General features: G+C 40.5%; 1 protein-coding gene across 4 annotated transcripts in view; it reads left to right on the top strand.

The window, feature by feature from the left end:
* Window positions 1–26,651, top strand: part of Fggy (FGGY carbohydrate kinase domain containing) — a 363,024-nt gene that overhangs the window by 193,872 nt on the left and 142,501 nt on the right. For all 4 annotated transcript variants that reach the window (XM_013022325.1, XM_013022324.1, XM_013022327.1 and 1 more), the window contains one exon: window positions 16,607–16,710. In XM_013022325.1, the coding sequence (XP_012877779.1) occupies window positions 16,607–16,710 (104 nt within the window). The remainder of the gene's footprint in view (window positions 1–16,606; window positions 16,711–26,651) is intronic.

Below are 26,651 nucleotides of genomic sequence, written 5' to 3'. Positions count from 1 at the left end.
AATGCACCAAAAACTGTGCTGTTTTTGTAGTTTGGTGAAGCTATTTAACAGAGGTGTATCTGGCAACTGAGAATGAGAGAAAAGAAGAAGAAGTCATATTTGGCCAAAAGTTTTCCCAGGGAATGGCAGAGCTTGGAAACTAGCAATATACATGGACAATGTTGCTGCAGAGCTCCAAGGGAAGGTTGGCTTTCAGTGAATGGCGCTAATGGATTTCAGCATGACCAAAATATTGATTCCCTGCTTTATACTGAAAAATAAATTCCAAATGGATTATATATGAACTGTAGATTTTAAAAAATAGGTCTTGGGCTGGGAAGGTGGCTCAGTGGTAGAGCGCTTGCCTTGCATGCCTGAGGCCCTGGGTTCGATTCCTCAGCACCATATAAGCAAAAAGAAAAAAGCCGGAATTGGCGCTGTGGCTCAAGTGGTAGAGCGCTAGCCTTGAGCTGAAGAGCTGAGGGACAGTGCCTAGGCCCAGAGTTCAGGCCCCACGACTGGACCCAAAAAAAAAAAGAAAATAAGAAATAGGTCTTTATGACTTGGAGATAGGAAATACTTCCTTCTTTTTTTTTCTTGATGGTGGGGCTTGAACTCAGGGCTGGGCACTGTCCCTGAGTTTTTTCACTCAAGGCTAGCAGCACTCTACCACTTTGAGCCACAGCACCACTTCCAGTTTTCTGAGGGTTAATTGGAGATTAGAGTCTCATGGACTTTCCTGGCTGGGCTGGCTTTGAACCTTGATCCTCAGATCTCAGCCTAATGCATAGCTGGGATTACAATCATGAGCCACTGGTACCCAGCAGAAAATCTTTCCTAAGTAGAAATGTAAGTACCAATGTAAGCACCACCATAAAGGACAAAGCTTTGTAAATTGGGCTATAGTAAAATGAAGTGTTCTTTTCCTTAACAAAAAAAATTTAAAAACAAAAGTTATGAGTGAAAATGCAAGTCTTAAATAAAAAGTAGGAGAAAAAATTTCCAATACAAAAACAAGAATCAAGAATTCCCATGATTCAATGAGAAAACACAATTGTTCTGACAGAAAATCTGGTTCATTACCTATGCAGTATAGAAGATACATCAGTGGACAATAAGATAAAGTTATCTTAGTCTCATTTAGTTATTGGAAAAATCTAAATTAAAACCCTTTCTCTGTGGAGAGGCAAGGGGAGGGGAACACATATATACCCAGGACTTTCTGCATGGTAGACAAGTCCTGTATCACTGAACTATATCTCTAGTACAAAAAGTCTAAATTAAAAACATAATATAAGCTGGATGCTAGTGGCTCACATCTGTAATCCTAGCTACTCAGGAGACTGAGATCTGAGCATCTTGATTTGAAGTCATCCAGGGTGGGAAAGTATTTGAGATGCTTATTTCCAGTTAATCACCAAAAAAGCGAAAAAATAGAGCTATGGCTCAAGTGATAGTGTGCTAGCCTTGAGCATCAGACCTCAGTGATAGTACCTGGTTCAAGCCCTAGGACCAGTCAAAAATAAAACAAAACAAAAGCACACAACGCTACCCATAAGAGAGCTAAAATTAAAAAGATTGATAATACCAAGTGACAGTGGGGATAGGAAATACTTAAATACTCAACCATGTGGAGAAGTATAAATTGGTGCCACACTTTGGAACAAAGTTTGTCAGTATTAGAATCAGCAATTCTACCTCTCTCTGTCTCTCTGTCTGTCTCTGTCTCTGTCTGTCTGTCTGTCTGTCTGTCTGTCTCTCTCTCTCTCTCTCTCTCTCTCTCTGTATCTCGGTCGTGGGGCTTGAACTCTGGGCCTGGGCACTTGTCCCTCAGCTCTTCAGCTCAAGGCACAGCACCACTTCCAGTTTTTGGAGTGGTTTATTGGAGATGAGTCTCCCAGACTTTCCTGCCCAGACTGGCTTTGAACCGCAATCCTCAGATCTCAAATGTGTACCGTGGGTTCCAGAGAAAAGTACATGGGCAAAAATACATGTAACACCATTATATAACATAATTATTTGTAATATCTAAGCACTGAGAAAAGAATTCCATCCAGGTGTGGTAGATTTTGACACTCAAGGAGGCTGAGGCAGGAGGATCTCAAGTTTGATGTCAGCCTAGGCTAAATAGAGAGACTTAGTCTCAAAACTGACAATAAAAATCCAAATTCTTATTAATAGTAGATTTATGCAATGAAAGATCACACCATCATAAAATGTACAAAGAAATGCAGCAAGCAACAACCTGGTTGACTCTCACATACATAAAGTACAGAAGCTGGCACAAAGGAAATATACTCAATGGTTTAAAATGTTTAAATCAGGCAAATCTTGTAGGCTAGACATCTGGAGAGTGGTTATCTTGTGGGATGTGTTAGGCAGAAAAGAGCAGGAAGAGTTTCATTCTTGATTTGGTTAGGCATTTGCTTTAATCTAAACTATATGATTAAAATTTAAGCCTTTATACTTCACTGATGAAGTTTACTAAGATGTCAAAGGGAGTAAAAGCTATTAATTCTGGCATGGTGCAGCCCAGTGCTAGGTGCTGTAATGCAGACATGGGTATAAGATTGTCTCTCCATGAATGGAGGGGAGGAGATGAGTGGTTTAAGAGGCAATTTGAGAAGTCTTTGATAGGGGTGAAGATACATTATCTGCACACAAAGGTTCAGCTTGTAGCTCAACACACTTACTAGCCTGAATTAGGCACTTAATCAGTGCTAGCCACTACTCCCTCCATGCTATGCTGATAACTATGAGTCATCGAGAAAGGGAGAAATTATGTTCAGATCCTCCTTATAAGTGTATGGTATATGTTGGTGATAAAGGTGTCAATGCATTTTTTTCTTGAGTGTTTTAACAATGAGCTTCCTTGAAGTAGTGTGTTAGCATTCCAAGTTCCTATACTGAAATGAACTAATCAGTTACTGCTTACCTCTATTGGGTGTTAACTCAGGGAGTTTCTCTTTCATACATAATCAGGGGCTATGAGCCCTTTCAATCTCTGTCTTAGGTGCTACAGTCCCATATAAAGAAGTCTGAGTGAAGAGGAAAGAATAGTTGGCAGCCTGAGAGAATTTAGGCTGGCAGATGTCAGGATGGGGGAGGATGTGAAAGATGAAAAGGACAGGCTAACTTTAGGGACAGTGTCCACTGACAGCAGAGCAGCTGCTGCGGAGCCAGTAGAGTTAGAATAAGCCCTGGCAAGTGGCAGGTGCTATGTTCTGTCTCCTCTGGTTGCTGGTTTGTTGGAGATGGATGCCTGAGGAGTCTTGCTTATGTAAGTAAGGAAACAGTACTGACGAGGACACATAATGAGTTTGCCAGAGGGAAATTGAGAGGGTTGATTGTTCATGTTAAAAATCATTTAAAATTTCCCTCTAGGGGCTGGGAAGGTGGCTGAATGGTAGAGTGCTTGCCTTGCATGCCTGAGGCCCTGGGTTCGATTCCTCAGCACCACATAAGCAAAAAGAAAAAAGCCGGAAGTGGCACTGTGGCTCAAGTGGTAGAGCGCTAGTCTTGAGCTGAAGAGCTGAGGGACAGAGCCCAGGCCCAGAGTTCAGGCCCCACAACTGGCACCCCCAAAAAAAATTTCCCTCTAAGAAAACCTGAATTTATAAAGAGAAATATCAGTCAAAGAGGTAAAATTATACAGATATGAAGCATATAGCCAACAAGAAAATATACCTAAAAAGACATGTACGAGCCAGGTGCTGGTGGCTCATGCCTGTACTCCTAGCTACTCAGTTGGATGAGATTTGAGGATTATGGTTTGAAGATAGCCCAGGTAGTAAAGTCCATGAGATTGCTATCTCCAGTTAACCAGCAAAATAATTAGGAAGTAGAATTATAGCTGAAGTGGTAGAGTGACAATTTTGAGCAGAAAAGCCAAGTGAGAGTATGAGATTATGAGTTCAAGCCCCAGTATTGGCACAAAATAAGTAAATAGCTGACTGCCTGAATGGAAGAATGAATGAATAAAGGAATGAATGTACAAGAATCCATATAACACCATTCCAACAGCCCAAATGGTTGGGGTGGGGATGGAGATAAAACAAGCAGTATGAATTCTGAACACTTTCTCCGGAGTTCATCTTTCTTCCCGGCCATCACCTACTGAAATACCAATCACTGGTCAGTTTTTCAGCCCAGGGGTCTGTTTTTTCATGCAACAGAACAGCAATAGGAAAATACTACACAAGTATCAGCTATGACCATTATAATGATGGCTACAATGTGATCATGACAGTGTGCACTATAGTGATGAAGATGATGATGATGATGGTGGTGGTGGTGGTGGTGATGGTGATGGTGGTGGTGATGATGGTAGTGGTGACAGATGATGTTGGTGGTGATGATGATGGTTATGATGATAATTGATGCAAAGAAAGCTAAGGTTTGTTGTTGTTGTTCTGTTTTGTTTTGTATAGCTAAGATTAGTTGCCCCAACCAGGGTAGTGAAAAATCTTTCTTAACATGAGGGCACACACAATAGGAATTGGTTTCCTCTATCAGAAGGCTGGTTTGTGAGTTTGTTGAATCCAGTCTACCTCTGTTGCAATGTGTATTGTATTTTTCTAGAAGCCTCTGGTATGTTTATAGGAGCTCCTGTTAATGGTAAGGTCTGTGAGTACAGGTCACGTGTTTTTGAAAGTATTTCCTCTGTAGTTGTACTCAGTAATTTTTTTTCTTTTTTACTGAATTGATTCCTACTGAACAGAAAAGGGAGAGAATACTAACCATAGCCAAGCCTATGCTAAGTGCTGTTCTTTCAAAATATGATCCAAGATCATTTTGTAATGCTTTTACTTTTAAATCATCATTTCCTTTTTACAGATGCCCTGTTGGAGGACAGGGAGTCCAGCTCATGTGACTGATAGGTGGCATCTGGAAGTATCTCCTCAAAGCCAATGCTCTTTCGTGCAGTCCCTGTTACCTGCACAACCAGGCAGGGTCCAAGGCAAGGAGAGCAGACTGGCTGAGCTGCCAGCCCAGAAGGTGGACATCAGGAGCAGGTTGAAGAGGTAGAACCAACCTTCTGAAAGGGTAGAATCTCGATGTCTGCTGAAGGAGACCTGTTTCTACTGTAACTCTAGAACAGTGTCAGTTAATTCCTCCTGGGATTTTCTGTAACACATTTTTTACTCTCCTCTTTCACACTGTTTATTTACTTAAGACTTTATTCTCTTTGAAATTCTTTTAGCCACATGTCCTTCATTCTATTACAACCCTGGGCCCTTTATCCTACCCAGGATCCTTTTCTTTCCCCAGCTGCTCTGCATAGCACTTAATTCTGAGTCCTGTGGCCTGACTCTTACCCAGTAGAGGTCACCTTACACACCCACTCCCCCAGTCTCCAGAGAACTGGGGATGGGAGTAGAGTCAAGACTTAGTTTAAGGATCTGTTTTTCTTTTTGGTATCTTTGTTGTCTGAAACTTGGGGCCAGATTAGATTAATCAGTCTAGGTGTGGTAGAACCCTGTGACCCTCCTCCGGGAAAATCCTGGCCTCATAGAAACTTGGCTTGGTTTTAGATCACAGAATGAATTCCAAGCTTTGAAGAGTCTGTCAATGTTCAACTAACCCAAACAAAATCTCTAGAGGCTTGTGATGGTATCGAAACTCTCGCACACAGCAAGGAGGTGAAATATGAAAGAGGAGAGAGAAAGGAGGGTTAGTCTGCTCGTGAAGATCTTTTTCTCTGAAATTTTCAGTCTCCAAATGAATCTCTCCAAGCCCTTTCCACCTCCCACTGGTATCTTCCTGAAACTTCTTGCTGGCCTGCTCTGTCTCAAGGGGTTTTTCAGTACTGCTGATCCTTTTTTTTTTTTTTTTAATTTCAGGGAAGAAAAATTCTAAGTATTTTATAAATAAAAACCATTTGTCCAACATCAGGGAAATTTAATTCTGCTTTCTCCCAGAAGATACTAAACACTGACATTTATTAATAGTTCCTATGCCCCAGGCCCAAACCTATGTACCTCATATGAGACAACACGGTACTTGAGTTTGCTCAGGAAGTAAGGGAGGAGGGGGTGTCCTCAGGCACTAGACTTAACAGTGTGTGGAAGGGAAAGATATCAATCCCTCACCCATCTTGGATTTATGATGGACACCCTGTAACGAAAGAAAAATCAGTAAAAATGCATAGAAATGTATTTGATATAAGTTTTATGTGATACTGGAGCCTTCATTTAGAAATCAACACTTCCCCACTCCCCTCCCCCCCCAAAAAAAATAGTTAGGCCTGAGTACTTCATACAAGATTTAATTAAGACTCAGAGAAAGATGAAAGGTCAGATGAGGTATAATCCAATGGTAATGATCTGGGGGAAACAGTGGGGCACATCTTCTCAGATTCTTCTCTGTGACTTTCTCTTCTGAGGTGAGAATATTACCTTTTTTCAGTGTTTTAAGGACAACTTTTATGACTTGCTGCCAGGGAGAAGTTAGGGGTGTAAGAGTCACCTATCTACTGTGATTTTCTCAGATATTTTCAGCTTAAAAAATTCATTGTGCCAGAGGATCATATTTGAGAGATCATGTCTTGAAACTTTCAAATGCTAATATAAAGAATAATGACCCTGTAAAATAGATACCATTCTTGCCCTTCTCATCCTACAGCTGAAAAAAAATTTTTGAGTTACAAAATGGCAAATTAGCCTACTGAAGCTGACACAGCAAACTGGTGATGTAGCTGGAAATGAAGTATATCTCTGAGCTTTATACCAATTTGTCCCAATAAATCATCTCCAGACTATATAACCCAGAAGCCTTGGGACTACCAGCTCTGTCTGTCTCTTGAACCTTTGTTTTGCAGTCTCTTTTGTTTTGAAGTCTATTCCTGCCATCTTCTTCCCCTGCTGACTGATATTCACCTACCTCATTTGCCACAAGAGGCCTCTCTGGCCATCTAAACTGGAGAGACATGGGTATGACCCTCACCTTATCTGATCCACTACTTGTCTTACAAGGATCTTCCAGGGTAGCTATCCACTCTTACTAGCCTGGGATCTTGTTGAATAAAAGGACATAACTTTGATCTTTAGTTTTCTAGCACTTGACACAGTACTGGGCTGATAAATAGAAATCGATAAATAGCTGTGATATTGGTCAATTAATTTATAAAATGTTTAGAAGACATCTGTTTGGAGTCATCATTTTCATCTATGTAAGGATATAGTCCATTGGAGACCTTTGCGACACTTTGTGACAATTCTGTTCATTTGGATTTATTTTAAGAAGAGTAATTTTTATGCATTTGACTGGGCTGTTTGGCTTTCAACCAAATACTTCACCATTCTTAATTTCTGTGACTGTATCTTTTATGAAGTTATTAATAACAGTGTCCAAGTAATCAAGACATAGACACTGTGTTGAGGTTAGGAAGAAAGGAATTTCTGAAATCCAATTTCTACTTGATCTTAACTGAGGAATTTTCCACTGTTCTTTACATCTCAGATTTCCAAGTTAATACATTTTAGCCTACCTTTGAGATATGATCTCTCTGGGTAAAAATGAGGAATGAAGCAGTGAAACCAGTTATCTGTGTCTGTTCTTCTCTGTTTCTGTAAACTCCATTGAGCCCTTGAGTAGGTTTCTCATTGATTCACATAATGGAAAAGTATAGCATTTAGACAAAAATCACTCATACCATCTCAAACTGAATTATAGAATGATTGGTGCTACCTGTAATTGCAGGTTTTGTGGATATAAACAGCTTTTGGGTCATTATCAGTATTGCTGAAAATATTAGCCTGGATTGTGCCAACTTCTTGGTATCTCATTTTCCTTATACCCTTGGGCCCCCCATTATTCTGTCATCAGCTGTATACTCAAGGACAGGAAACAGATGTTCCAATCAATCTTAAGTAATCCTGGCAAAACATCCACCCAAGCTAAAGGCAAGTGTATAAATAGCCACTGCAAGTCCTGTTGTTAATACTGGAAACTGAATTACCAGTTGTAACAATAATGGTGACTATATGGAGGAAGGTATGTCCCAGGCATTATTCTTCTCACTTATTCCTCAAATGTCAGTAAACTGAGGCACAGGATGGTTAAGTGATTTCACTCACTTGCCAGACTTGAAAGCAAATAGTTCTAACCACAGAGACGTCAGTGCCCTAATTAGCTCACATGTCTAGTAAAGATCCATTTGCATGTAACCCAGACACAACCCATTATCTTTCCAGTGAAAGACAGAGGGTGGGGCAGGAATGGTGGTTGAATGTGTGTGTGTGTGTGTTTGTGTGTGTGTGTGTGTGTGTGTGTGTATGTAGAATCTATTTAGGTCTTTAAAACAAAACATAGACAAGCAAAAAACAAACCTACTAGAGGTTTACTTCTGGTGAATTTGGGTGAATTGTAGACCACAGAGCTTCCAACACCAGGACCACAGAGACCTTTTTTGGTTCTCTATGACTCCCCCTTTTTTTGGGGGGGGGTAGGTTTGAGGTTTACCTTTGGGCTTGCTTTAGCAGTGACAGTATATTCAGAAAGAAGTCTATTGGCTCTGTGCTGTTTGGGAATTGTTCAGACTCTTATCAGTAGCAGGAAACAAATGAACAAGTTGACATAAGTACCATGGCCTAGTATAGTGAAGGATGGAGATAAAGTCAGATAGATAACCCATGTACTCTAATTCTAGCAGTGATTATCCTTGAACATGTTACTTCAAAACCCTTTCTCTCATTATTCCTATTTGTATAACCTTACAAGATTTTTATGAAAATTCAATTTGCTAAGTATCTGGAGAAAACAAAACTCTTTCCATCATCAGAGGAAACTTTGTTCTTTATCTATAACTTTTGACAAATTTAAACAAGGTGAATGAGGCTCTAGTAGTTTTATTGCTCATGTGTTGTCACTCAAAATCCCTCAGGGTTTTTCATCTTTATTTATATTTTAGACACAGAACATTTTTTCCATCATAAAAGTGTCTCTGTATGTAGAAAATGCTTGAGCTTTATTTATTAGCCTGTGACATGTAACCTGCATGTTCATTCATTCAGCAACAATTAAGGCACTCCAATGTCAAGACTCAATGTACAATTATTACATTTTATTTAACAGGAAGATTTACATTGGCCTCATTTAAGTCTAGCAAAGAAAGATAACCATGCCAACAAATACCTGCCAGATACAATGATATAAGCTGCAGTTGGGGGATGGGGGGTAAGAAGTAAAGAAGCTTGGTATGTTCTGCTTGGCTGGGGTACTTAGGAACTGGGGAAGGATATAGTTCAGAAAGCCATTTTCATGCTACAACTAGGGCTTCTGCCTGCTGTGTTCCGAAGGTAGATTGCTGAAGTATGAAGGGTAAGGTTTTAAAGGCATTTCTAGGTAGAGGGAGCAGCATAGGCAATTGTCCAATGACAGATAGCAGGGCATTTCCAGAGGTATGTACAAAATGCTCACTCGAAGCCCTGCTTACACCCTGAGCCCTACTGAGTCCTCATGGCAATTTTGTAGGTATTATTGTCAAGGTCTGTGGAAGTTGAGGCTGCATATCCAAGAGATGAAGCCATTGCTTAAGGGCATGTAGTGGGATTCAAGCCTATGTCTGAGGAAACAGAGTAAACAAAGCAACAAAAAATAATTATAACAACAAAATAATAAAAGCGGCATGCATGCATAGAAAACTAAGGAATCTTCTCACCTGCTCCATTTAATACAGCCTTCAGCTTTATGTGGCTATTAAAATTTTAAGTAATCAAACTTGAATAAAGTAGGAAATTAATTCAATTTCCCCATTGTGCTAGCTACATTTCAGATGCTCTGCTGTCCTAAGCGACTACTGGATGTAACCATGCCAATAAATAGCATTTCCATCTTCAGATTTTTCTATCAGACACCACTAATCTAAGCTCTGTACATTGATTTACATGTGTGATTTTTTTATAGCAGCCCTGTGAAAAGGGTATATTCAAATTGTATAGATGGAAAAATTGAGACAAAATGCCAAAAGAAATTTAACCAAAGGCACCAGATGAATGAGTCCTTGTTTTTTTTTAAGTATTTGGCATAATGCCAACCCATGTATTATGTTCTATGTAAGATGAAAGAATGTTAGTCAGAATCATAGCACTAAGTGTCTGCATACATAGAGTCTAGTGTTAGGCCATCTGCTAAGAAAACCTCTGGGCTAATGATTCTTGCCCTTATAATTGGCACTGATTTTCCAATGTAAGCCTGGGGGTCTGTAGAAGGTATCCTGCCCTCAGATTCCACTCTTTCAGTCACCTTAGTCATTTGGTAAACTCATTTGATGGAACTTGTCAGTCAACTCATGACTTAAAATATTGAAATCAAAAGTTGATATAGTACTGAGCAATTGCTAGAACTTTTCTCCTCTTTCTTCCTTGTTCTAAGAAGCTATTCCAGGTTGTTACAGCAAGAGAAACTTTTTCAAGATACCAACATATTAGACTAGAAGTCTGAAAAAAAAAACTATGAGTCCTGCTCCTGCCTCTGGAGTATGTAAATACATTTGAGCAAATAACTTCATGTCAAGTGTAGTTGTGGAGGTGGGGAGGGAAGGGATGGTAGGGGGAAAACAAAGGAGGAGGTAACAATGCTTGATAGGAAATGTACTCATTACCTTGCTCATGTAACTGTAACCCCTCTGTACAGTATTTTTACAATAAAAATGTATATAAAAAAGAATCACATTCACAGAAAAGACAAAAAAAACTTCAGGTCTCTGAAATTCAAGTTTTTCCAACTGGGAACTGGAAATAAAATACGTATATCACAGGATATTTTTCCCAAAGATTAAATAAAGGGTGTGGTGTTTGAGGATGCTTTGTAAGCTGTAAAGTGCTTTATGTAGCTATAAAGTGAGAGATAATTATAACATAAATGTAAGAACTGGGGATGTTTTTCTTCTATATAACCTCATAAAGTTTTCAAAGCAACTGTGGCTTGATAAATTATAGGATAATGCACTCTTAATCATAACATTTGCAAAGTCTCTTTTTCCTTTTATGTAAATATAGTAGGTACTCAATAAGTGTTTAGCTACAAGGAAGGAGGATTGCATGGAAGGAAGAGAGGGAGAGAAACAACATGTAAGGGTGAATAAGAGAACACTGCTGTTCATTGTGTTCATTTCCCTTTCAATGTTGTTTTCAAACATACTACCTGATATGACCTATATCTACATTTTGAAGAGCAGGAGTTATTACATGAAAGGCCTGAGATTTGAGCCAGTAAGATTGTATATCTGGTACTTGTTTTTTCATTCAACAGAAATTTATTGAGCAACTACCCCTCATCTGGGCATTGTGAAAGATTCAGAGAAAACTAGTTGGATATGTCACTTTTTTGGTACCTTATTTCTTCATCCTTAGTCCAAGGACCAAAGAATAAGCTGACAGTGATGCTGTCATAGGAAGGGTTACAGCGGTGCTGAGGGCTGCACTTGACAAAATCTCATCACAGGAATTGTTTCCTGATGTACGTGTGCTGTCTGTGATTTCTCTACGGATTGTGAAATGTGTTTACTTAGAAAGGAGAAAGCTCCTCCCATCTTCTCTTACTTTTTCCTTGCTTGTCCTGGGGCCTTGGGTTTTTTTCCCCCCCTTGGATAGCCACCCCATGCTCTGCTGACCATAGGAAAATTAAAATATCAGGTCTTAGATTCCTGTGGTCTCACAGAAAGCATCCACCCACGCAGTGCTGTCAATTCCAGGATAACATTGGGTAGAATGTTATCTCATGAGGAAAACTGGACAAGGCCTGCTCTCACTAGTGCTGTGCACAGGAGCCTGGTGGTGTCTAGGTATCTCAGGACTGGAAAATTGGGACCTCGGGAGGAACTTTTTTTTTATTGTTTAGTGTTGCCAGGCAAACTGATACTTTACCTGGTGTATTAGAAGAATCAGTGTATATTGTATACTGAGAATGGCTGAGGAAGGACCTCTCTATTTGGAATCAGTTTTGCTCATTGTAGAAAAGGGAACAAGTTTCAACTTGTGGCAAAATTGGTGCTGAAATTAATTTTTCTATTTTGTAGTGCAAGTACTATTTCTTTTTTTCCCTTTTATTGTCAAAGTGATGTACAGAGGGGTTACCGTTGCATAAGTGAGGTAATAAGTACATTGCTTGTCAAACTTGTTACCTCTTCCCTCATTTTTCTCTTATGTTCCCTCCCTTCCACCCCACCCCAAGTTGTACAGATCATTTCCAACACATTGTCTTGTGAATAGCACTGTTGCCTTGGTCCCCACCCCCACCCTCCTGCCTCCTCCTTTGTCTCATCATTCTGTTGTTCTCCTTCCCTTCCCTAATTAAGAAAAACATATGTACAATACCAGGGTACCAAAATCAAATACAGTGACAACAGGGGATATACCATAGGGGGAAGGAACACACAAAATAAACAAAAATCACATAGCACATTAAAATCAACAACAAAGAAAAACCTCTTGTGTCCACATTTTGGAGTCTGTTTCACTTAGCATCATCTTATATGGTCAAATGTACATAGCTATTGAGCTATTCTGCTCATCTGCTAAGATTATCCTAGACATATACAAATTATTACAAATAAGGGAAACCATGGGACCTATATTTCTTTGTGTCTAGGTTACTTCACTTAATATGATTTTTTCCATCTTTCCATTTCACTACAAATGGGGTGGTGTCATTCTTTCTGATGAAAGCATAAAATTCTATTACACACACACACACACACACACACACACATGCCTACATAGTTATATGTAGGTATATATACCACATTTTCTTGATCCATTCATCTACTGAGGGGCATCTGGGTTGGCTCCATATCTTCAGCTATGGTGAATAATGCTGCAATAAACATAGTTGTGCTGGTAGTTTGATATGGCCACATTTGTAATCACTTGGGTTAATACCCAGAAGTGGGATTGTTGGGTCATAAGGGAGCTCTATGTGTAAACTTTTGAGGAACCTCCATTCTGCTTTCCAGAGTGGTTGAACGAGTTTACCTACCAATAGTGCAATAGCGTTCCCTTTTGGCCAAATCCCCTCATGTATCTGTTGTTATTAGAGTTTTTGATTATAGCCATTCTAACTGGGGTGAGGTGGAATAACAATTATGACATGATAAAGGGAGAAAGGATTGAGAGAACATGAGTTTGGGCATTCTAAAGATTGGGGTCGAATCCTGATCTTGCTTCTTACATGTGTGGTGGTTCTCATGCAGTTTCATTCAAACATTCTGATGCTTTGTTTCTATATCTCTTAAAGGGATGAAAGAATATTTACCTGTTATAGATATTGCCACGATTAAATGGATTAGCAAAATTCCTAGCCTGTATTAACTATCTGATATGTTTGCTAGAAACAAAGGAAGAATACAGTTGATTCCTGAGAGATAGTTTAAAGGGCATTGACGGTTATGTTGGTGCTGGTGGGTGTAATCTTAGTCCTGTGTTCACCACTGAAAGACATTAATATTAGAAGAAATGATTTTTTAAAGTTATTTTCTTCATGTTATAATAGATCTTCCCAAATTCCATCCTCATCTCATTGTAGATCACCAGTTTTTAGGTTCAAAGTATAGATAAATTGACAGTGAATCTGCTAATCAGAGAAGATTCACTGATTACTCACTGGTTACTTGTTTACTTATTTTTAATTATTTATCAGAATGAAATGACTCAGTAAGTTTAAATTTGCCTGCACTGTGTATGCAAAACTTGTACATGTGGATCACTCTCAGGAACTCCTTGAACCACACCAATAGTGGCCAAGCTCTTTTCTGTCACGGATCTCAGGATGAACAGCTTTAAGTCTGTACAAAATGTACAAATAGCAGATATTCACTGTCTTGCTATTGGGTTTTTTTCCCCTTAGGGAGAACCCTATAAGCTTTAGTGAAGCACCAATACCTCAGAATGAGATTACATGTGTGGAAATCATAGCCCCGCTCTAGGGATCCTTGCAACCCTGGTGAAGTCTTTTCATTTCTATGATTTAGTTTCCTCATTTGTAACAAGGGGATAATGATCACTCTAATCACATTAGCAAGTAGTTTTAAGAATAAAAGAAAATCAGGTGCCCAGTAGTTCATGCCTGTCATCCTAGCTATTCTACTCTGAGGATCACAGTTCAAAGCCAGCCTGAGCAGGAATGTTAGTGAGACTCTTTTCTCCAATTAATCACCAAAAAGCTGAAACTGCAGATGAAGCTCAGGTACCCCTGAGCACAAAAGTTTAGGGACAGTGCCCAGGCCCTGAGTTCAAGTCCCAGGCCTGGCAAGCATGCATAAGTAAATAAATACATACATAAATAAGAAAGAGGTACCTACAGAGAGCATGCAAGAAAGGATTAGTTAAAATGAGCTTATATTTGGTGATGCTTCCTGCATTACACATATTACACATAGTAAAACATCGAACTCCCTACATGTTTAAAAAAAGATAATTTCAAATACAGAAAATAAATAACCCAAGCATGAAGGAGGTGGGAAGAAGCTAGACATCAAGAGCATGAAAGCTCCTACCAACTAAAGGTTGGGAGTCAAAGGAAAGAGGAATAATTATACTCTAGGAGTGGTAGACCCCAAAGGTTCTGGGGTCATGGCAACCCTGTCAGCACAACTGAAGACAAAAGGGAAGCAGTCTTTATTGGAGATTTCTCCTGAGACGAGGAGTAAGAAGCTGTGTTCTGTTGTCCTTTTTCTTCTAGATTTCAGATCCCTTGGCAGGCTAACTTTGGGCAACTCTAGAAGCTGCTATCTACAAGGCTAACCTTGGGTGAGTCTGGGAGCTTCTATAATGGGCAGGGCCAGAGACTCTTGTCAACTCAAGTCTTAAACACCAATTGCCTGTTTGCTGAGCTAACTACTGTGATAACTAATACAGTTTTGAAGAGCACCTTAAGTCTAGTGTCTGATGAACTACTGAATAACAGCTGAGTAGTACAGGTTGCTATGCTCCAAAGGTTGAATTTGGAAAAGCAATGGCCAAAAACAAGGAAAACAAAAAAACAAATCCATACAAAATTGCAAGAGTCCTGGCTATGGCCATCTAGGTGACACCTTCTAGAAATCGTAACTACTGACTAACCAGGGAATTTGTGGCCTAAAATGCCCCCACCCAGCCTTTCATCCGGCCAGCTTCTGAAGAACTTAGGATGCACTGAACTCTTTATGTGGGGATAGATTGATCCTACCCTGAAATGCTCCATTTAAAGTTCTCTCACATACATTGGACTGTGAGCATATTAAGTTCAGGGTCTTGTTTTCTTTCTCTTTGCATCCTCCAACATTTGTATTATCATTCTCTCCTGCCCTGAACTAGTGAACACAGTAAGTCCTGGGTTGCTTATCATGAGTATAAGCAGTGTCTGCTTCCTGCAGCTTTTCTCTTGGAAGGGGAACAGATGGTGGATGATGTCTCAAAATTACCAGTGTCTCTTCTGCTGAGGAAGGCCAATAGTGCTTGAGAACCATGAAGAGGGTGAATCTGTTATTCCTAGAATGTCAGAAAAGGCTTTCTAAGAAAGTAACATCTGACTTAGGAAGAAGTTGGAATTCAGCAAGCATAAAGGTTGAGGAATGGCATTCCAGGCAGAGGGAAGCAACGTATGCTCAACAGCAAAGCTGTTGAGTTGCCAAAGCACAATCTGTATCTGCAATTGAGAGCAGAGTGGCCATACATGCTGCTGCTGAGAGTCTGGAAACCACTATGTCCTATATGCCAGTGTCCTATGTGCCAGCACCTCCCACCTCTTGCCTCCATACTATTGTTAGGCAGATTTACATGTTTTAACTCATACATCATACCTAGTATGGTTTTGTGCCTAAAAGATGGTTGTTTGATAATGGGAATGGACATAGAACAACTCTAGCTAGCTCTCTAATCATATTCATAATTTTTCTTGCCCAACACATCTCAAGGAATATATTCTTGGTGGAAGAACCCATTTCTACCATTTATGGCAACTCTCTGCTCCTGTTGTTACTGTTGTTGTTGTTGTTGTTGTTGTTGTAATCAGGACCTCATTTTTCCTTACCCTTTCTTTTGTACTTTTGGAGCCGTGCAAAAAAGTAGATAGGGATGGTGACCTATGGATATGGAAGATGAAGTCATCCCACAGTTCTGTTTGCTTCTGCCTTCCTAGAGATCGAGATGTAGTATGTCATCCCATCTGTTGGGCTTCTTACCAGCGTTGTGACCTTAAATAAGTCATGTGACCTGTATAGATCTTACTCTCACCTGTAATACCTGTCTGTGGCATAAATAGAATTTACGTGATGGCATTAAAGTCAAATGAGATCATTTTTTGCAAACACATAGTACAGTATCTGGAATTCAGAGAACACAAACCTGATAGTCACTGCTTTTGGTGTATAAACAATTCTAGCTACTATTATTGTTATTATTATTGTTGTGGTTATAAGATTGAATGTCATACATAGACCAGAGTAAAGCAAAAATAGAAGAGGCTTCTTACTTTCCTCATGGCAAGCAAGCATGCTCATTTGGGTCTTTTGTTTGACACTGATCTGCCACATGCCACTGGTCTTCTATGTTATTTGACTTGTTTTTCATTGTGTTTTATATTTGTTTTTAGCACCCTCTTCTCCTTTTAATTTTTTTAAAGAGGATTTTGTTGTTTTACTTTCTCATAGGAGTGATTGGAGCAGATGTGAGAGGTCATGGCTTGGTCTGTGAAGGACAGCCAGTGACGTCCCGGCTGGCTGTCATCTGTGGAACGTCTTCTTGTCACATGGGGGTGAGTGTGCTGGATAGAAAGGCTAGGCCACCACCTGGAGTGGGAGGCAGCCCGGGGGGGGGGGGGAGAGCCTCATTTACTGGCTCCTTCACACTTCCACCTCTGCCCTCTTTTTCCTTCCTGTCCCCTATGCTTTGTCTAACCAGAAGTCTAGCCCTCCCTCCCACAACCTTGCTTAAATTTGCCAGGTTATTTTCCAGGAGCCAAAGTCCTTAAAAATTTGCAAGGGTTCAGTCTGCCTTTGAAGCCATTCTAGTAAGAGAACCTAGGTATGACAGGTGAACTTAGGCCCCAAGATAACAAAGCTTAACTCTTCCATACCAATCTCTGCCCGATGCCTTGCTGAACCCTCCCTGCAAAGGGCTGGCTATTTTCCTTGGCTGCAGAGTGCTCTCTCCATCAATATAAATCCATCTCCCTGGGAATGTCCTGATGATCTATAGAATTAGGCTGCATATCATGACTTCAAAAGAACACTGATAAGCAATTTTCACTTTGTTAATTTTTCTCCATGAGTTAGTAGAAAGGCTTTCTCCAAGATTGCAGTTAAAATTTAGTGCCTGCCCTAAAATTTATATCTCCTTTAAATGCATGAGTCTGAAAGCATTCCATTTCGATAAGTACCCATTTCTACCATATTTTTATTTAAAAGTCATTACTCTGTTAAAGTGAGATGGACGACTCCTTGGATTTTTCCCAGATGGAGTAAAATGAAGGGGCAAGTGGGGGAGGAGGGGGGATGAGCAGAAAGTAGAATGGGATACAGCCCAGGGCAGAATCTTTGCCATGAGGATGAAATCATTTGTCATGTGAAACTGTTTAGTAACTATGGGACCACTGGTTCTTCTTTTTACGGGAGACTTTGAAGAAATATTTATTTACTGTTTTAGCTATGATAAATTCTTAGGACATAGGGATGATATAGACAATCCTTTCCTGTAAATGAGATTGTTAAAACAGACATTAGAATATAATATCAGGCCCTCAAAATTCAGATTCAGATTGAACTAATGGTATGGAGCATCGGGTATGTGCCAGGACCTTTGGGAGGTGTTCATATGCATGACCTCTCATGTCAAAGGCAGGGTGGAGCCATAACTGGCTTCCAATCCCACTTCCTCCACTTCGGAATCTGAGACCCTGGGCAAGGAGTTTCAGTTCTCTGGGCATCAGATTTCTCATGTAAAGAATTCAAAGCCTTCTCCTAGTCCCTGTCTCCTAGAGTGGGCAATGAATAAGGCATTGCTTTGCATAGGGAAAGCCTTGCGAAGTCTTGATCTTGGTTTAATAGCCCATTGCCATAGAACAGAAAGTAGACAATGATTGACTCAGTCAGGAGGAGCCAGTGTTGCAGAAACGTTTCTGACATGACATTTGGGCTGAACTTGAAAGAATTACGTTTCCTTTTTCCTCTCTGGGCTCTGAGCTAAGAACTCAAAGCTCATGCTTCTCCCTACAACACTATTTATTCCATGCTTACCACGTGCTATCATAGGACAGAGAGATCACGGGCCTTCAGGTCACCAGATGCAGGCTGGGACATCTGTCATGTACTTTTTGGCCCTTGGCCTAAGTGAGCCCCTTCACTTCTCTGAGTCTCAGAGCCGTCATCCATCAGTTTGAGGATAATGGTGACAGCCCCATAGTGTATAATAGGTATTATATCTGTATGTGCCTGGCTTACAGTGGACACTCAAAAATGGTGGGAATTCTTGTCAATTTTCCCAGTGACATATATTGTTCAAATGAAGCAACTGTTTAGGCTTTCACGAATTTGATGGGCAGCTGCAGCTGGTTGCCATGAATGAGGACCATAAAATGCCAGTTTATTATGTGGTGTTGTACTGGAAATACAACCTCCACCTCCACCCCACTTTGTACTTAGGAGTGGGAAGGGACCTTCTGGGCCAAGGGGATTAATCATCAGCTTTAATGTTATGTCACAAGGGGAGACTGTGGTCCTGCTGGCCTCAGAAAGTGCCTTTGATCTCCCTCAGGTGCTGGGAGCCCAGCAAGCCTGCAACAATAACACCTTTGTGAGGTCTAGAGGAGGCACAGGTCTGAGGAAACACTCCCAGGCAAACTCAAGGCCCTTCTTTGTTGTGGTTCTGGCAAGTAAAACCACTGTCAGGGAAAAATCACCAGACAGGGACCAAAGAAGGTTGTGAGTTTGTCAAAAAAAAGTGGTTGACAACATGATCTAAAGGATCCTCTCTCTTCCTGTCTGCTCACTTCTGATGATTTCAATTCAGTGGGTTAATTGATATGAAATTCCCAGGACAACGTATACTCGATCCAGGTTGCTGTTTTCTGGATTGCCCAAAAAGAAGGAAGGGAGGGAGAGAGGCAGAGAGGAAGGGAGGGAAGAAGGGACCAGGTAATTGAGTATTGGTAAATACTTAAAAGCTCCCTACCTCTTGGTTCCTGTTACCTCCAGGAATCTGGAGAAAAAGCCTGAGGTTGAACATAAGACATACTAATCAGGCCTTTGATATTTTAGAAGATACAAGTGTGGGCTGCACATTTATCTTCCTTGTACATGATTTAATTACCAAGAAAAAAAATGCTGTGCTTTTTTTGTAAACTCCATGAAAGCAGAGCTGCTTGTTCAGAGTTAATTACTACCAAGTCACCAAAATACAGGCTAACACAGCAGGGGTTAGCCAAAGGTTGAAAAGTCATGGGGTCAGAGGGGGCTGAGTCTTGTCATTGCTCTAGGTCCCCCTTTCTGGAGCTGTCAAGGCGGGTTGTAACTGGCAATCAAATGGGAAGCAGTCTTTGGCGATGTAGGGAGTCTAGCTGCATCTTAAACTGCTTGGAAACGAAGGCTTCACAGTCTCAGGTAAATGTGCAGGTAGTGGATCTTTTGTGACTGAGTGAATGTCAAGTCTCAAAATCATAGGCTCCTGTTGGCCATAATGCTGACTGAATTAAGATATTTTATTTGTTAGTTCCTCAGTTTCCTTGTGCTTAAAATGTGGGAAATAGTTTTTGCCCATAAAATTATGTTGAGAATTTGGTTGTCATCTTTATAAGCAACTTGACACTGTTTCTAAGGGCACAAAAATACCACATATGTTGTTGTTATTATTAAAGATGATTTCTTAAGGTTAAAATGATGAATTAGAATTAGGGACATTAGTATGAACTCATAGCTTAGCATAGCATATACTTCTGATTAGATGTACACATACAAGTTAGTAAGCATGCATTTCCCAACTGTGTCAGCTGGGAAGGCCTAGAAAAGAGAATGTCCCAACAGGTAGATGTTACAAGCACACCTAATGCCCAGATTTTGTTTCCTAATCACACAAGTTCAATAAAAAAGAGAACTAGGACTCCTCAGAGAAATGGTTGAACAGAAAGTAGATATGATCACAAAATACTTGATACTAGATAGTTAATAAGAAAAGATGTTTCTTAACTCAGGGTTCTAGAGGTTCAAGAGCACGGGACAAGTATTTGCACAGCTCTAATGATGCTCTCCATGGTCGGGTGGCCACTTAGCAGATGGCATCATGGTGAAAGTTCTAGCTAGAGAGGGGCATCACATGGAGAAGCTTGAGCCTCAGGATAGAAAGACAACACATTTGCTCTTCCTGTTTCCTCTACAGAGGCAGACCACTAGAACATTTCATCCTCATCCCACGCCCCTTCCTACTGTGCCCTTGGAAGAAGGGCACAATTCCCTCCCTTTGGGCCTCTCCAGGATGGGCTTAGGCTGCCTGGCTCTGTAGCCTGACCTCTACACTGTTGGGAAGGACAGATGGGAGCCTGTGGCCTTGGGCTCCAGCCAAAGAAAAGCTTCCCTTCAAACCACACCAGGTTGCTACGCCATGTTATTTGCTAATGTCTCTAATGGCACTCTACAGCTGTCTTAGATTATATGGGGAAAACATTCATCAAAAGCATAGGGGGCGTAGTCCTTATGTGGCTGCCTTTTACCCAGGGGCAACATGCACAGGGCACTGGACAACGTTTACATGTTAGAGAAACCAAGAGTATTCAGTGTCTTTACTTGAAAGGGAAATGCAAATTAAAGCAGAGTGAAATCCACTGCAAGCTGGAGTCCTGGTAAGAATGTGGGCAACTAGGGCTGGGAAGTTGGCTCAATGGTAGAGCGCTTGCCTTGCATGCCTGAGGCCTTGGGTTTGATTCCTCAGCACCACATAAGCAAAAAGAAAAAAGCCGGAAGTGGCGCTGTGGCTCAAGTGGTAGAGCGCTAGCCTTGAGCTGAAGAGCTGAGGGACAGCGCCCAGGCCCAGAGTTCAGGCCCCACGACTGGACCCCCCCCCCAAAAAAAAAAAGAATGTGGGCAACTAGAGTTCAACACTACTGTCAGAAAGGGGAAATGGGTCATCCATTTTGGAAAAGAGTTTTAAATGTTTCCTAAACAGCTACACCTCCTGTGCAATTCCATTCTTATAAAAGCTGGCCAGGAGTTTCTGACCCCATGTAAATAGAAGCCCAACCTGAAAACAAAAATCAGGTGAAAGCCCCCAACTGAAGGTCAGAAACAAAAGTTTTGTGAGATATGGCTCACCAAAGTACTACAACTTGACTAGGAAGAAAAGAAATGGGACAGCAGTATTTCAACTCCCTTGTAACAAGCTGCAAGGTTAAGGAATCATGTTTTATACCTGGGGTCACAGGAGTTGCAGATGGGTATGGAGGTATGGAAGGTATGGAAATGGGTATGGGTATGGAGGTATGGAAATTTCTAGAGGATTGTCTTGGTAGAGGAAAATCAGCAGCAATTACAAAAACATACATATAGTGTGCCAGTCCTGGGGCTTGAACTCAGGGCCTAGGTGTTACCTGTAGCTTTTGCATTCAAGGCTCATGCTCTATCACGTGAGCCACAGCTCTACTTCCAGCTTTTTTTTTTTTTTGGTCACTCATAAGGCTTGAACTCTGGGCCTGGGCACTCTTGAGCTCAAGGAAGTGCTCTACCACTTGAGCCACAGTACCATTTCCAGTTTTCTGAGTGGTTTATTGGAGATAAGAGTCTCACAGACTTTCCTGCCTGGGCTGGCTTTGAATCACAATCCTCAGATCTCAGCCTCCTGAGTAGCTAGGACTACAGGTGTGAGTCATCAGCACCTGGCAAAAATATCTGATATCTATGACATTTTTACCATAGTCTAAGGAAAGTGGATTTTTTTAAACCTTTCATAAGGGCAGTTATCAAAACTGTTCTAAAAATTTACCAGAACTGAAGGTTCAGAGAGACAAACTTCCTTATCTGAGGTCACACGGCTAGTTAGTCTTCTATGTAGATTTGTACCTCAGGCTGTTGGTTGTAGAATCTCCTCCTCTGAGCTCTTGGCAAAGTCCTGAGGCCCAGACTGAGGGATGGGACAGCCATGTGCACGTGTGTTTTGTGGGAATGGGTAAAGTGATTACAGGGCAAATTTTTTTTTTCCCATAAACTAATGAGAGCTGTAACGACAGGGCTGGATCCCAGCTAGGCCACAGTGCTCCCTTGTTCTCTTCTTTCCAGTCCTGCAAACCACTGCCTTTCAAGAGGCCACTAGTCTGATGATATCAGTAAAAATAAACAGCATCTTGTCACCATCCCCCCCTGGGAGGACAGTATTTAGGAGATTCCTTATTTAATCTTTTCTCTCTTCCTATTGCTCTGTGGCCAAGTACTGAATTTGGCAATTTGAAGACATGCGGCTAACGTTGCAACTCATGAAGGCATTTTTGTATTTGTATGGAAGAGCATGAAATGAAAACCACATTGATTTCTATTTTCTTCTTCCTATTTACCACTCATTTGCTGTGTGGATAACTTGTTCAGTGGCAGCAGTGATGGAAAGGCTTGTGCCTTTTTCAGAGGTGCGGTGGGGATGGACTTGATGTGAAAGCCAGCCAGGGCTTCAACACACATGAATGCATTCAGTCCTATACACCCTTAAGTCAGGGGTTTTAAATTTTTCCCCTGCTCCTCCTGATCCCCTTCTTCCTATTCACTATGTTCACTCTAAGTTCCTCTTGTTCATATGTGAATTAAATTTTCATCTATTTTCTTTAAGAGCCATCCTAGGTAATTTCTAGTTTTCCAGTTAACCAGTGGTTAGTATTCCAGTAGAAATCACATCTAAGAGACAAAAGATCCCCGAAGCACTGCAATGAAGTATTTGTGAGCAATCAAGGCTGAGGCATGAGATTTTAAGTCTCTTCCCAATAAGTTGTCAGTGGCTCTCTTGTCAGTAGTGTGAAAAATTCAAATTGGAAAATCAAGTGAACATTTTGGCTATGTTTTGGGGGATATTCGGATTATATTCAAGTCTTAAATCCTAACAAGAGGTAACTGTGATATTGTCGTATATTTTAAAATTTTAAAAATTGAAATGTAATTCATGTGCCATAAAATTTATCCTTTACAATGTAGTTTTTATAGATTTTAAAGAATTGAGCTTAGTGGTATTTGAGAACAGTGGTATTTGGGAAAGAGAGGGACTCAGTACCCCTCAGTACCCATCTTTTAGATTATACTATGCCAGGATACTGGCATATGGTCCCTATTATGTAAGAGGACACAGAAAGGTATCATAAGACAATGCATTCCCATTTCTTGTGTTTAGCATAATACATGCCACCTAATACATGTCTAGTAAATGTTGGATGGCTACTTGGCAGGTGAATAGACACATAAAAGAAGGTAGCAATGATTAAGGTATATCGCAAAAACAGTCATACTATACCAGTTTTTGTTGTTCTTCTTTGGTTTTGTACAGGACCTGGGGCTTGAACTTTAGGCCTGAATGCTGTCCCTTAGCTTTTTAACTCAAGGCTGGCATTCTACCACTGCTCTACTTCTAGAATCTTTGGTTGTTAACTGAAATAAGTCTCGCAGTTTTATTACCCCACCTAACTTTGAACCAAGATCTTCTCATCTTCTCAGGCATGCATGAGCCACTGATGTCTGGCTGCCATACCAGATGGATGTCTCTGTTTTGTTGAGTAACAAGATGTGGAACCAAAGGGATAAGGCATGTGAAGGATGACGTCTTCAGGGAAGGTTTATCTTTGCTGCATGATTGGTTATGTGACCTTTTCCACACAGGACAGAAACATCACCCATGCAGGAACTGAGCAATTCATTGAAGTGTATATTGAAGCAGGTCAAAATCAAAAATACAAAATTGATTTAAAATATAACACCAACTAAAAACTATCAGCATCCAACTGCCAAAGCTTTAGATGGAGCCACGCAAAGACTGGTCCATAATTCTGATTGTTGAGGGAACTTACAACTTACAACTGGACAATTCTCTTGCATGATTGATCTTCTCTTCAGCTGTGTCTTGGCATAGGCTGGTTATGGAATCTTTATGTTATCTACTCTTGCTGTCTGACTACATTATGAAATTATCTGGGTTTCCATGGCATCCCATGACTGTGACAGTTGCTATTAATCTTGGAAGACAGAGCTAGAGTTTTCCAGTTTCCACGTGGCCCATAATAAACAAGGGATCCCACAAAGAGTTATTTATTTTTATATGTGATTTTATTTGTCAGTGGTATGAAGTATATTAATTTGCATGGAACTATCTACCTGGATCCATTCACAATGGAGGACCTTTATACCTGGTCAATAGGTTCACTTTTCCAATGGAAACCTTTTACAAGTCATTGGAATCACATCTGTGCATAGGAGAGCTGTCTCATCTGGTCCCTGTCACTTCATTTCTGCTAGCCTTCACCTGTCATCATAGTTCTAGCAGGTGTGTCAGCATGTCCTGATCTGAATTCCCTATAGCCAGACTTGCTTGAGAATAAAGAATGACCATAGTTTAGAGTTACTATTGTCTCTGTGTGTGTGTGTGTGTGTGTGTGTGTGTGTGTGTATACAGTATATTATATAACACTATCAGTGAGGGCTGGAGTAGCACCCATAATCAAACACATTTATATTTCTACAGTAAAACTTAGGAATGTTCACTCCAAATGGGATAAGCAATGTTGAATGCCTTGATCTGTCCAGATTAGATTTTATCACCAAGTGAATCATTAAAAATCTTTTGATATTTGAAATGCTTCAAATGAAAGTTGAAAGTTGTATACTAGAACCACATCTCCTCTTCTTTTTTTTTATTGTGAAAGTACCATAGAAAGGGGTTACAATTACATGAGCAAGGTAATGAGTACATTTCTTATCAAGCATTGTTGCCTCCTCCTTTGTTTCCCCTTCCCATTTCTTCCCCCTGCTCCCCCCATCCTCTATGCCAAAGTTGTAAAGTTTGTTTTTTGACATAACATCTTGTACATCTCATTGTTGCAATGGGTCCACCTGTATCCCTATTTAAACAATTTGTTTTTTCTCTTCCTCTTCACAAATTATACCAACATCAAATACAGCAAAAACAGATGTTATACCGTCGGGGAGGGACATACAAAGCAACAAAGAAATCATCTTATAAATATGTTAGAAACAATCACAAGAAAGAAAAAACGTTTGAAGAAAAACATTTATCTTGGGGTTCATTTCCCCTAACATCAACTTATCTGACCGTTTCTGCTTGTCGCAGACATAAACTAGTTATTGCAAATAATGGGTTTTTCTTTATTGTGAAAATACCATACAGAGGGGTTACAGTTACATGAGCAAGGTAATGAGTAAGTTTCTTATCAAGCATAGTTGCCTCCTTTGTTTCCCCTTACCAACCCTGCCCTCCCATTCCCCCACCCAAGTTGTAAAGTTCATCTTCTTAAGATCATGTGCTTTCCCATTGGTCTGGCCATTGGGCATCCTGCCTTCTCTGCCTGAAAAGACTACATCTCCACTTACGTGTTGAGTAGCATTGTTCCCAACACATCATCATTATTGCATACACTTACTGAGGACCTCCTCTGTTATTACTCCCAGCCAACATTAGGGTGATTGTCACTAGTATTATAATCCCAGCATTCAAATGTGGAAATGGAGGTTTGGAGAGGTCACAGAATTAGGAAGATGTAGAGCTGAGGTTGAATGCAAACAGAGGAGGCTTATGTTCTTAGTCACCATACTGTCATTACTGTGTGTCTTCTCCAAAGTTCATTCTAGGCAGCACTTGAAGAGAGCCATGAAGCTCTCTTTTCCATCCGTACACACTCTGTTGATTATGTCTCCTATGGATCTTTACTGGTGTGTGTGTGTGTGTGTGTTTGTGTGTGTGTGTCTGTGTGTGTGTCTGTGTCTGTGTAATTTTCTTTAAGTAGTTGTAGAAAGGGATGACTGCTTATGAGGACAGTGCATTTCATTGCTCTTTATGTGGAGCCTTGGTGCAGTATTTATCATTCTGTATTCCCTACAAGCCAAACATCCTGAGTAGTTGGGGAAAATCTATTTGAATGTTCTATTTCTAAGTCATATAATAAATATTCAACACATGGTTTATAATCAACCCAAAGATGTAATCTTAATAGTAATTTGTGTTTTTATTAAAATAGTAAACACCATATCTTAAAAGTTAAATAATATTAAATTATTCTTATGTGTATGTGCCAGTCCTGAGGCATGAAGTCAGGACCTGGCACTCTTGCTTGGCTTTTTTGCTCAGCGTTGGCTCTCTACCACTTTAACCACAGCTTCACTTTTAGCTTTTCACACCTTGATCTTCAGATCTCAGCCTCCTAAGTAGCTAAAATTACAGGTGTTAGCCACCTGAGCTCAGTTGGCATGATGTAAAACTTACATTTAAAAAAGAAAAGCAAGATCTAGGCACTGGTGTGTTATATCCTTGGGCAAAAATGATTAGGGATAGCACCTAGGCCCTGAGTTCAAGCCCCAGTACCAGCACAAAAAAATTAATAAAGGAAGGTAAGAAGGAAGGAAGGGAGGGAGGGAGGGAAAGAGGGAGGGAGAGGGAAGGGAGGGAGGGAGGGAGAAAAGGGAGGAAAGAAGGAAGGAAGGAAGGAAGGAAGGAAGGAAGGAAGGAAGGAAGGAA

The sequence above is a fragment of the Dipodomys ordii genome, unplaced genomic scaffold (assembly GCF_000151885.1).
Source record: "Dipodomys ordii isolate 6190 unplaced genomic scaffold, Dord_2.0 Scaffold61, whole genome shotgun sequence".
NCBI lineage: Eukaryota > Metazoa > Chordata > Mammalia > Rodentia > Heteromyidae > Dipodomys > Dipodomys ordii.
Note: the sequence above shows the minus strand (reverse complement) of the source record. Positions and strands in the feature narration are given on the sequence as shown.